General features: G+C 45.2%; 1 protein-coding gene across 3 annotated transcripts; it reads left to right on the forward strand.

Annotated features, from left to right (window-relative positions):
* The first annotated feature begins 20 nt into the window (after positions 1–20).
* On the forward strand, positions 21–12,471 carry LOC118302833 (inactive serine protease PAMR1-like). Of its 3 annotated transcripts, none has more exons than XM_035629305.2 (11): positions 21–402; positions 1,572–1,748; positions 1,866–1,991; positions 3,178–3,292; positions 3,763–3,980; positions 7,293–7,484; positions 7,586–7,780; positions 8,132–8,189; positions 8,684–8,931; positions 10,430–10,725; positions 11,226–12,471. In XM_035629305.2, the coding sequence occupies exons 1-11, from the start codon at positions 303–305 to the stop codon at positions 11,778–11,780; spliced, it is 2,280 nt and encodes a 759-aa protein (XP_035485198.2). In that variant the 5' UTR covers positions 21–302; the 3' UTR covers positions 11,781–12,471. The 3 variants fall into 3 exon arrangements, with proteins under 3 accessions (XP_035485198.2, XP_035485200.2, XP_035485199.2); XM_035629307.2 differs by having other exon boundaries at positions 7,293–7,475; XM_035629306.2 differs by having other exon boundaries at positions 1,572–1,742.
* The last annotated feature ends 198 nt before the right edge of the window (positions 12,472–12,669 follow it).

Here is a 12,669-nt window from a genome sequence, read left to right on the forward strand (position 1 = left end):
GTTCCAGCAGCATGCGATGATCAGTCTGAGCTCATTATGGGAGCAGAGAAGACACTGGAACCAGTTGCAGACCTTAACACTGATTTCTTATTTCTTTTAGAAGCTGGAAGCAAATGGGAGCTTTCTACAAAATTTAAAAAAAAAACATCACGGGAGGAGTAGGTTAAGGATCTCTGTCCACGTCTTTTTGCCAAGATGGAAGGAATTCATCATCGATAGTTAGCAGGAAAACACGGAGCCGACAGTGCTTCTTCCTTGGAACGTCGTTGGAAGTTACATTGCTGTGACCTGAGCAGCCAAACATGTTCACTTTCCTCACAAGGAAAGTGCCCGCTCTGCTGGACCCGGAGCTCTACTGCCTCCTCTTACATATCTGTTTCAGTGTAACGGCTTGGCCACGTGGTAAGTTAAAATGCATTTATTGCAAATGTTGTTTGAATGGTCTTCTCACCGTAAAGCCTTTTATATGACGTGCCTCCTCTACCCTGACGAACTGTGGAGTCGTCTCATGACGATGAGTCACTTCCTCTGTTAAAACTGGTCTACAGTCACACTGAAATGAGAACAGCACACTGCTACTCCTGCTACCCGACCATCTTCTTGTCGGTTAATGTAGATATTAGACGTATTAGTGAGGGGTTCGATATCTGGGAGGCTTTTTTCACATTTCATTTAGCACAGAAATCCATAGCTAATCGATGGGTAGAAATGAAACCCTGCAATGATGCTGATGACAATTAGCTGTAGCCCCCTTCGATTTCATCATTAGTCCACTTTGAGAGAACAACAGCTTCATACAGTGAGTACGTTAAGCACATGGACTGTACATAAAAATTTGGATGCTGTCACCGGGTCGGGGTTTGCGTCGTCACTTGATTTATGACGTCGGTGAAGGTTTTCCTGAGGAGTTTATGGTCTCAAGCTGTAGTGTCAAGTCTTCTTCCAATACAGCTGCTGTTCATGTTTTAAATGATGGCCCGATCTAGAGTAAAATAGAAGGTGTAAAGGGCAGAGCCGTTGAGAGAGAGAGAGTATCTTCATCCCCGTTCACTCCAATGGACCATTTTTTTCCATGGATCATGGAGCTTCTCGATAGTTTGGACTTCCGTTGTCGCTACTCTCTCTCTCAACGGCTCTGATAGAAGGTATGCAATGGGGCGGGGATACCGTGTGGTTGGCAGCATGTACCGTCCAATGGGGGCAGGTTGCAGGTGTTTGTGGCTCTCAGTCAGGAGCCACCCCCCACCCCCAGCTCCATGTGGTCACTTCTGGTTTCCAAAAAACCCAAGATGGCGCCGCCCAAAATGCTAAATTCGAGGCTTCAAAATCGTCATGGTGGGCCACCACTTGGTTCAGAATCTAGAATTCAAAGTAGGTTTTTGAAACTGTTGAATTAATTGTACAGGGAAGTCTTCTCTGGATTGTCAGATTACAGGAAAATACCCAATAGGGATAAATGTCTACTACTGCCTTTCACTTTGTTTCTGTAACTGCAAGTGTCAGAAGTCAGACGTTTCCTTGGATGGTCATTAAGGTTTGATCCCAGGGGTCTTTTTGTTTTCGTCCCACAGTTCAGACAGGGGACAACTGTCCGAGCGCAGAGTGGAACGTCATGTGTCGCCCGTGCTGCGAGTACCACCTGATCCAGTGCCGGTGTCCCTCCAAAGGGTCGAGGGTGGGCTACACTGTGCCCTGCTGCCGCAACGCTCTGGACCAGTGTGACCCCTGTATCATCCACCCAGGTACAAGTGTGTAATCTGGAATATTCTGTGAAGGTGCTTGTTTTGTCTCCAGATAAGGTGCTTCGTGACCCGTTGCAAATTACGTGTACGTTTCATCCTCTCTCTGCTTTTCGTCCCTGCGAGGCTGCAGTCTGTTCGAGAACTGCAAAACCTGCCACAACGGAACGTGGAAAGCCAACGACGACTTCTTCGTCAACGGGAAGTTTTGCACGGAGTGTCGCCAGGGCTGGAGCGGAGGGGACTGTAAAAGTGAGTCCGGCGGCTGTGCGCAAACAAACAGGGCCGAATATTAACACGTGATACTGGCAAACGCGATATGGTTATAGCCAACACATGAAATTTTAAAGTTTATTTGGAGTCATACGTGAGGCTGAGAGTAGATGCAACCACTGACAACCGAGTGTTTCTCATTGGCAGTGGTTGCAACTGACAATGTAGAATTTTTCTTTGTTGTAAACCTTTACAATCTTTGTTTATATTTGCAACAATTGTGGAAAAAAAACATAATTAATCATTTAAGTTTAAATCTCTTTAATATCTATGAGGAAATACACAAATATACATGTTATTTTGGGGATGTGATCCAAATCAACTCTTTACATACTGAAACTGCACATTTGTAATACACCATACAGTCACTTGGGGGCGACAACGCTCTTTTATCTCCTGTCAGCTGAGTTACAGCTGCAGTCGGTTGCTAGCATCTAAGTGTTGTAGTATAACTATAATTATCAGTACAATGCTGCAGCAGCAGCCGGAGCCAAATCATTTAAATAAAGTGTGGGCTGGGAAGAGCTCACGGCGACACACTGCTATTAAAAGATCAATGCAAACCGGCTCAACAGGTTGCCGCTCCCGTTTTTTTTTTTTAACTCTGGTGTTTTCATTCTTTTCATGGTGCGGAAGGAGAAAAGTTAGCACCTGGAGGCCAGCGTGTCATGTCAGTTTGACCTGCATTAAGAGAAGCCATTGTGCCCCTTTTTCATGTCCTGAATGGCCTTCTTTTTTGTATCAGACAAAGTGAACAGGCAATTAAATTAAATAGGCTGCTTTTTATTCCACGAATGCTTCGCTAAAGGAACAATCTTTTGTGTTTTGAAAGATTCCAAAAAGTTGTTCAGAGCTTCAGGCTGTAGGGTTTAGCCAGCTCACAAAAAAAGTGGGCTGGCAGGCTCCACAGTTACCCAACTTCATGTGCACAAACACTTTTTTTTTTTGCATAACATGTCACCTTTAATGACCATGGGTTTTCAGTTGGCTCCTTATGTCCCATCATCTCATCATGTGTTTGGATGTCACCCGCCCCCTCACACAGCGTTGCCGGTACTTCTAGCGGCGATAAAAAGATATTCCACTGGGGTAATTAACAAATATCTGATAGTGAATGTGAATGCACTAAGTGAAAGTGATTACCGTTCTCTCTGGTGCGACGCAGCGTGCGGAGGCGTCATCTGGCGAGCTCAGGGTCACATTGCCCTGGAGAGCTACCCGACAAACGCCCGGTGCGAATGGACGGTGCGAGCGCAGAGGGGCCGCGCCATCGAGCTCAGGTACGGTGCGTCACTTTTCCCAGGGCCCCAGTGTGAAGTCACGTCCGCTGACACTGAAGGGACATGCAGTTTCCCAAGATAATGAGGATTAATTTGCTCAGTCTTTATCTGAAAAGAGCAGCACGTTACTTAAAAATGAGCTGCCGAGCCTCCGGTGATACAGGAGTGAGTCGAGCAGTCAAGAGATGTTACCGTCTGTTTCTGGTTTCATGAAACGGTTGCGGCAAGAGCGGAGAACTTTTGGGTGACGATGAGCATTTGCAGGCTCAAGTCAGTGCAAATGTTAATATAAACACAGCAAAGAAGCAAGTTGTACATCAACAGCATCCTCCAAGGACATCAGATTAAGACCGTTTGGTTTACTAACTCCTGCTGAGACAGGCCAAGCTAAAGGATGTGTTTAGTTTTCTACGCATGATCACCTCATCATTAGTCTGTCGAACGCCATCAACGTCATATATCTTCCGCAGGTTTTCGCTGCTCAGCTTGGAGTCGGACCACAGCTGCCGCTACGACTACGTGGAGGTGCGTGACGGCGACGGCCTGGGCGCCCGCGTGATCGGCCGCTTCTGCGGCGATCGGCCGCCCCCGCCGCTCAGGAGCTCCGGGAATCTCCTGCACGTCCTCTTCAGCTCGGACGGCTACAACAACTTTGACGGATTCGTCCTCACCTTTCAGGAGATCTCAGGCAGGTACAATGTGAATGGCATGTACACGCGTGGACACGGCAAAGACAAAGTTAGAGCCCGACCGATGTATCGGTTGGCCGATAATATCGGCCGATATTAGCCTTTCATAGACATAACGGTATCGGCCGATATGTTTAGAGCCTGACCGATATTATTGGCCAACAGATATGAGCCATTGAAATGTGCATTTATGTTTTACATTTTAGGTAAAACAAAAGTTCTATTTATTTGGTTGTTTTTGTCAGTTTTATTTGTTTTTTTATGACAAAGTTTTGGTTAAACTAAAACCTCAATTACATTCCTTAGTCATAAAGGTTTGATAACGACATATTAGAATCATATATATATATATATATATATATATATATATATATATATATATATATATATATATATATATATATACATATCGGCCGATGTATCAATATCGGCATCGGCCCCCAAATATCCATATCGGTCGGGCTCTAGACAAAATGCCAGAAACACTTACAGTCACACTTTAATGCAATCCACTGTGACACAACCGCCTTAGAAATAAATACATCCAGTTCTGAGATGTGTTTCCCAGCTCTGCCCGAGTCTGTGGTTGTTTTGCCGGATCGTATTACAATATAACGTTTTGGCGTCCCTCCTTATTTTCGTCCATACAGTCTTCAAGAGTCAGCCGCTTCACTGTATGGAGCCGGTCTCCTCGGCGGAGTGCACATACACGGAATAGTAATGCGCCAGTCCGGCATATTCTTTTTCATGAAATACTGAAGGTGTCTACTTCAGATATCATGAATACATGATGATATATACTCCGCAGCCCCCCTCTCTTATGAAATGCACCACACTTGGTCCTGGAGCTTTATTTATTCATTTATTTATTTTTCTTTCATTCTTCTGTGTGTGTGTGTGTGTGTGTGTGTGTGTGTGTGTGTGTGTGTGTGTGTGTGTGTGTGTGTGTGTGTGTGTGTGTGTGTGTGTGTGTGTGTGTGTGTGTGTGTGTGTGTGTGTGTGTGTGTGTGTGTGTGTGTGTGTGTGTGTGTGTGTGTGTGTGATGATCTCTCTGATGCCGTTCATGCATCTAACTTGCATCCCATTTAAATCTGCCATTTCTTTTTTTTCTCGCCTCCCTCTACGGACACCTCGCGCCTAACTCACCTAACCGCGTCGGAGCGGTATAGCGTGAGAGGATGTTGAGGCAAAGAAAGCAAAGTGCGGTTGTTTTTATTTGAACATACGATCAATTCTTAGGGGAAAAACACCTTTGGATAAACTATAAGTTGCTACAAAAAAAAACACCCAGACCAAAGACGTTTTAGGTTTTTACAGAAGAGTATTAGTGCCAGGCATTAGAAAAAAATTTAGACGGAAGCTATTTATTTTTTATAAATGAGGAGGAAGATTTTTTTTAAGAATGTATTTATCATTTCTACAATAAAGTCGAAATGTCGAGATTAAAGTGGAAATAGCCCTAAAGGTCCGTGTTGTGGTTCCAGCTCAGCTGTCACACATCCACGTTAACTAGCGTTAGCCACGCTACGCTAGCTTCGCTAACTGAACGTCTCGCAAAATTCATTCAGTTCGCAATTGAACGTTGGCGCGTGTCTGGACACACGTTGACGTTCACGTGCAAACACCCGTTTTCGCCGCATCGTTTCTTCCAGATTCAGCCTGTCAATAATAATATCGCAACTTTACAACTTTGTTAGCAGCTAGCGTTAGCTTAGCAAACTGGCTAGCAAAACATCAACATCCGGTTGTTTGGTGCTGCTGAAAAATCTTGAAATAGTATTTCAACTTTATTCTCTACATTTCTACTTCATTTTCGAAATGTTAAAAAATAAATAAAAATCTTTTTATGACTGACCCTAATACTCTTCTGTAGGTTTTAGACAGGCTATAGTGAAAGTCCATTTCTTTGTCAATTAGATTCCATAAAGTTGATTCCATAAAGAATTTATTCTTTCTACTACATCCACTGCTGCTCAACATTTTTGGAACACCTCGATTCTCGATCTAAATTCAAATATTTCAACATTTCCATTTTTTACTGAAATTTAACCATTGAATAAATAAACAGAGTTTCCCGCGTCTTCCCGACGTCCTTTCCACAACGCAAATCCAATATTGTTAATCAGGCTCGTCCTAACACTGTTGCAGTATCCACACTAGTTTCCTCTGCTTTCGCCTTCCGTTCGGTTCATCTCCTTCCATCGTGTGAAAACCTCCCTCTTGTTCTGTCCTTCTAACGTTTCGGGTCGCGACCCTGCTGAAGGAGACGAAGCCCCGACCAGCCGGCCTGTCTTCCTCTGTTTCTCGCGCCTCTTCTGATAAGCAGTTCTACCTCCTGCAGCACACGATTGTCCCAGCAATGCATCCGAGGGTTGTCGTAGCACAGTTTGTTCCAGTTGCCTTTGTGCAGACTTCAACAGAAGTTGGAGAACATGTAGGAGGAGTCGTTTGTATCATCTTTCCAAAGCTTTCATTCACTTCCGCCGCTGCAGGGAAGCTGATATTAACCAAAAGACCCATTTTCTATTAAGTTCACATGATTCTTTAGTTTTTTGGTGACCTTAATGTTTTTTGGGTTTTTTTTACCACTCATTAATATTTTATGACTCAAGGACTTTGCACACTGATGGAAACGTGGTCTGCTTGGTTCCCACTGTATAACTGTAATCATCTGAAACATTTCAGTCAGAAATCTGTCGAAGGTTCAAACCGTCCCACCTTCAGGGAAAATGAACGTCGGTCTTTGTTTGAGCTCCGGACGTTGAGTCAAAGCAGGGTAGTCTTGTAATCTCGCCAATATTATAAACACATACATTTGTTTAAAAGTCAACTTGATTCTTGAGAAGAACCTTTGACCAAAACTGGGCTCTAGTGCACAAAGCTGCCACCGTCTGCTACAACAATTCTCCACATCACATTCCGAACGGACTGTCATCTTTTAAAAAATTTGAATATTGAAAAGAAAACCTACCCAAATACAGTTAGATCTCACTTGTAAAACTGTAAATAACGCGCTTATTGATTGTTTATGCAAAAGCTATTTCATGGATTGCCATAATTATGGAGCAAGAGGCGACTGAATTAAGATAATTCCTTTTTTTTTAATGACCTTAAATGTATTTTTCAACCATTTAAACCAAATATCTCAAATAACGAGACAATTTTCAAACTCTTATCATGTTTTTACCGTTGACGGGAATTTAATCAGCTGTACAATTGTAGCAATTGTGCGTCTTCTTCTGAAGTTTTGCATTACACGCGGCTTTGTCTTTCATTTATCTTAGTCAAGAGAATGTTCTCCTCAATTGCAGCCCGTAGGAATCCGGCGTGTGCAGCTCCGGACGAGCCGGCGAACGGATATGTGCTGCCGGAGTACGGCCCGGAGGAGCAACTTGTGTCCGTGAGCTACCGGTGCCATCCGCCTTTCGTTCTCACCGGCTCCCAGCAGAGGACCTGTCTCCCAGATGGCATGTGGAGTGGAACAGTTCCCACATGTGTGACAGGCTGGTGTTGTTTTTTCAAAGCCATGTCGATGCCATTTGCTTGAGACGTTGTCGTCGTTTTAATTTGTTTCTTCCCTTTCTCTCTTCTCCCGCTCGCACAGGTCAAAGGAGCAGAGTTCCGTGTGCCCCCCCGCCCAAATTGCTCAACGGCTTCCACACAGCCGCCGCCGAGAAGGCAGGAGGTGCCGAGACGGTGGAGTTTTTCTGTAGAAACTCCTACGTTTTGAGTGGAAGCCGCCAGAGCGCCTGCCTCACTAATGGATCCTGGAGTAGCAGGCCACCAAAGTGTGTGAGAGGTAGTAAACACATTAGGGTTGACAACTCACACTTACTGTCTCACACACACACGCACACACACACACACACACACAATGTTTCCACTTCATTACTGTGTGAAAAAAGCATGTCAACACAAAGTGGAGGCGCTACACTTTCTTGAATTTACCAGGAAATGTTCAAATCCTCACGTGTGAAGAACATTTTTTAACCATCACATCACAATTATGAGTGTATTTTCCTCCACGAACAAAACGTTTGTCCCATATGTGTAATGCTTGGAATCATTCTTGGTACAGAAACGATGGAAAGCCCTGAGAGATAATTCTGATTTAATAATAAAAGTCTCCTGCTTGATTTTGCCCTCGCAGCCTGCCGAGAACCCAAAGTGTCCGAACTTGTGCGACAGAGTGTCGCAGCGCCACGCAGGTATGCTTTATGACACCGTGCTGTGTGTGTTAAAATGACTGTAGGGCACCTAAAGTCCCTATGTGAAGGAATTTTATGTCATATTAGCATTTTAGTAATAAAGTTTTTATTTAAAAAAAAAAAGAAATCCTATAAATAATCCTGGTGAAAACTGGTGAGGTCGATGTGCTCTAATCAGACCATTAATGTTCCCAGAATACTTTCATGCCAATAAGTTCTTCTAAATATTACACACTGTAGCTTTGAACTGATCCTGGAGATTCATTATTGACCTCTAGAAATACTAGAAATAGAAAGATCTATTCATTGGAAATTACAGAGAGAGTTTGTTCCCTCTTTTTTTTGTCAAATTACCTTCAGTATGCACGACTGATTATTAATTATTTTGTTCTATATGTCATATGTGACATGAGTGACAGTATTCCCACATTCAGTAAGTTCAATGCAGATGAGGAGCTGCTGAGACAAACTTCATCCTCCCTCCCCGCCCACAGAGCGAGTCCAAACCAGAGGCTGCCCCTCTCGTCCAGGTACGACATCCATGATCTGTCGTCGGCGGGCTTCGTCCCACTCGCAGTCGGAGACGGCGGCGCTCCGGGGGAGCTTCCTCGTGGCTTCCACGCGGTCCACACGAGCGTCGAGTACGCGTGTGCGTCGCCTCTCTACCGCCACGCCGGAAGCTCCCGACGCACCTGTCTGAAGAGCGGCAGGTGGAGTGGCCGTCATGTTTCCTGCTCACCAGGTGAGAGCAGCAGCGGCGGCGGCTTGTGAAGTGAGACTTCCGCAATGCACAGTCTAGTATGAAGTGAGACTAGGCCGTATGACATTTCACAGGCGCAAAAGTGAAATCTTAAGCGATACAACATTAGCACAACTTAACTTAATCGGGTTTTGCTGCTTAGAATTTGTGCCCCTTTTCTACTTGTTCCGCTGTCGCACTTTTAAAATTAACCATCATCCTGTGATTAACACTTGTGTTCAAAGGTTCTTCAGCAAAAGTTAAATGGGCTCAATTCAAAGTAACTACTTGTGACATTTAAAAAAAAAAAAAACTGACTTTCCTGCAGAGAGTGAGATGAAATGACTTACGCTGCCTTCACGTGCTAGTTGGAAGATCCCGCTTTGCCACGTGTGAAGTCGGAATGTACGAGGATGTCATGTTCAAGTGCTCTGTTGTCGGAGCGGCGAAATGGCCAATGTTTAACCTTTGCGCCGCGCTAGCAGACTATAGTCTAAAAATAAAGAATAACCTACCCTCCATTACCGACTCTTATCATCTTCTCCGCCATGTTGAAAGATTCTGGTTCAAACCCAACTCGGGAACTCAGAATTATCTCAGAGTTTCCCACTCGTAATTACGACTTGGGGGGGGGGGCGCGTTCATGTGCAATTTCCAAGTCGGCAACTCGTATTTACCATAATTCCGATACCACGTGAAGGCAGCAAACGTACCACTCTCGGATTGGTAAATATGAAAGTCTGAGCCAGCCGCCAGCTCGCTTAGCTGAGCATTCAGACAGTAAAAACAAGTTGGGGGCCGCTAGCTTTACTCCTCATTGAAATCTTAAGCAGGAAATTGAATGAGAAGACTTTCATAATGTCGCTATGACTTTGAGAACTCAACACGTACGTTGATTTGACTTGTTTTGCCTTATTGGTCTCGGGATCATGTGCAGATTGTACTTGATTGACATGTCTCGTAGTGCTCTTGTTGCACGTGCCTACGTGGGACAGTTTACACCACCTTCTTATTGTTTTTGTTTTTTTATTAAACCTCCACGTTACTTCAAGAAGCAGAAATGCAACTCGCCCGAATAATTAGAAACACCTGCAAATGTGTTTGTGTGCCCATGTGTTCAAGTATTTAAAGCCTCAGTGTGCAATATTCTGGCGGGCATCTGGAGGTGAAGTTGCAAACCGCAACCAACTGAGCAACCGACAGGGGACACCTTATGGCGGCGCACTGCTCATTCCATTGCCGGTGTCCGGCAGCGCTAGAAATTCAACACGAATGCGACGTATTCTGGACCGTTTTGAGCAACAGCCGTATTCAACAAGATGTAGCAAACATGGGGCCACCTAACTATATTTAACTCATTCAAAGTTGAATAAAAAAACGAATATTACACACTGTAGCTTTAATAATGTTTATAAGTATTTCTTTGATCTTATAAGAATGAATTATGGAATTGCAGTTTGTGCCTGTCCGTCTTCTTTGACAGTCTGTTGCCTTCCCACAGTTTGTGGCAAATTCGACGCCTTCAGTCCCCGCAACCTCTCCGACACCCGGTGGCCGTGGCACGTCGCCGTCTACGTGCGCGGCGCGACCGTGCCCGGCCGACGGGCGGCCGCGGAGGAGTCCTCCGTCTGGTCGCTGGCCTGCAGCGGCGCTCTGCTCAGCCAGCGGAGCGTCCTGGTGGCGGCCCAGTGCGTGGTGGACGAGCGCGAGCAGCAGCCGCTTCACCCTGCACACGTGAAGGTCGTCATGCAGCACCGGGCGTCCAGGGACCGGCTGAAAAGCCAGCAGCACCTCAGGGTACTAAAATGTGTCAGATGTTTTATATTTTAATGAACTAAAATGACTTTATTTCAACGTGAAAGGTCCAAACTTTAAGTTGAAATTATCTAAATGATGGTAAAAACTCTTCATACCACATTTATCTCACTTTCTATACCCGTTTCTTACCAAAGCCATACCTATTATGATCTTAAACTGGTTTTATTTTAATTTTTTGGTTTTCATTTTTCGGGATACAGACGTTTCACCGTGACTGCAAAACTTAGCAAACAGCAGATGCAACAGATAATTAAACAAGAAATCTTTGTTAAAATAAATATAATCCTCCTGGACAGGGTTTTGTTTTTAAGTGGTACAGGAGGAAAATCCTTTGGCATTGGGGTTGTGCACTTAAAGCTTTACGGGAATACAACTGTATTTGATTTGGATTTTGAAAGAAGTGCACAGCTTGATGCACATAATCTGATCTCAACACGTATTTTTTTCTCATTTTCTCTTTGCCTCTCTTTCCTCTGCAGGTTTCAGATATCTTAGTCCATCCGAACTTTTTCTCCGCACCGGACTCCAATGTGGCCGTGCTCAAGCTCAAAGACAAGGCCAAGATCAGCGAGCGCGTGCTGCCGGTGTGTCTACCCAGAATGCAAGGCGGCGAGGTGACGGCGCAGGAGGCGTACGCCGCCAGGTGGATGCTGCTGCCAAACGGCCGCGGCCAGCCGGGCCGCTACGCCGCCCCGAGCCGCACGGAGCTCGTCGAGCTGAGCGACGTCGCTCGCTGCGAGAGGGAATTTGCTCGAGGGGGAGCACGTGCCGCCGCGATCGCCGACGGCGCGCTGTGTGTCGTCCGGACGCCGCCCGGCCCCGACAGCCCCTGTCCCGGTGTTATTCCGGGCCTCACAACCCTGCCGGATGCGTCTCCGTCCACGGGTCGGACCCGGGGGGCCTCCGGCACGAGCTGGCAGCTGCTCGGCGTAGAGAGCTTCAGCCGCGAGGAACACGACTGCCACCGGCACACTCACGCAGTTCAGACACGAATAGGCAACTTCCGAGACTGGATAGAGAAGAACATGAATTGACCTTTTTACGTAGAGCTGTTTTTTCCGGCAACTTAAATCTTCAATAGTCATTAATTTTTTTTCGAGAACAGTCTGTTCCTCCGATCTGTGTCAATATTGTGCGAGCTGAGTGTTTTTCATTCTTTGCGCTCGGCTTGTTTCGCCTACGCGCGCAAGTTATCGTTTCTGCATTTGGGTCATCCGGCACAAACGAGTCGGCACGGGCTGGTTAATGTGCACAGCCACTTTCTCACGATATCCACGTGAAACCTTACCATACGTTTTTGATAGATAATGATTAAAAAAACGTCAATTTAAACTGTTTGACTTTCCACAAAAGCGTTTTGATTTGTTTTGGCTTCATGTCCTGCTTTTGCCGATTTTCTTTTGCCGACTCAGAAGCCGATGCCAGTGTGGAATCTATAAAAAAAAAAAAGGAGTCTCCATCCGTTAATTCCCACTCTCCATCCTGCCGACGTGTTCTTGGCCACTGAATCTCCATCAGCTCCAGCCCTCTGACCTCTTACTAACCTGGAGATAAATTAATAAAAAAAAAAAAGATTTCCAAGAGGGATAAGTCATTATCTGCAATGTGTGCAAAATATGCAAACATGTATTTCCTGCTAAGTTGATGTCAGAATTTGTATTATTCACTTTTGCACGCGTTGTTTTTAATCTCCAAAATAAAAATATGCACAGTTTTAGTTTTCAATTCACAAAGCAATTCCCCTTATTTCCAAGCTGTGCATCACGTGCGCACGTGCATGGCAGCACACCGTGCGCGCTTCATCTCAATATGTGCAGCGCCTGTGCGTCCGCAGCGTGTTTACATGTGAGGCTGCGCGTTCGTGAGTTCGACCGTCCAACATGTGCTGTCATTGAGGAACACACTGAGAGGATTTGCTAAACT

This window comes from Scophthalmus maximus, chromosome 4 (assembly GCF_022379125.1).
Source record: "Scophthalmus maximus strain ysfricsl-2021 chromosome 4, ASM2237912v1, whole genome shotgun sequence".
In the NCBI taxonomy this organism is placed as follows: domain Eukaryota; kingdom Metazoa; phylum Chordata; class Actinopteri; order Pleuronectiformes; family Scophthalmidae; genus Scophthalmus; species Scophthalmus maximus.

Excerpts from the sequence above, each read along its gene's own strand:
- LOC118302833 (XM_035629305.2), top strand. The coding sequence starts at position 303 with ATGTTCACTTTCCTCACAAGGAAAGTGCCCGCTCTGCTGGACCCGGAG. Across the intron at positions 1,992-3,177 it reads GAGCGGAGGGGACTGTAAAA|CGTGCGGAGGCGTCATCTGG; the intron begins GTGAGTCCGGCG and ends GGTGCGACGCAG. Across the intron at positions 7,781-8,131 it reads GCCACCAAAGTGTGTGAGAG|CCTGCCGAGAACCCAAAGTG; the intron begins GTAGTAAACACA and ends TTGCCCTCGCAG.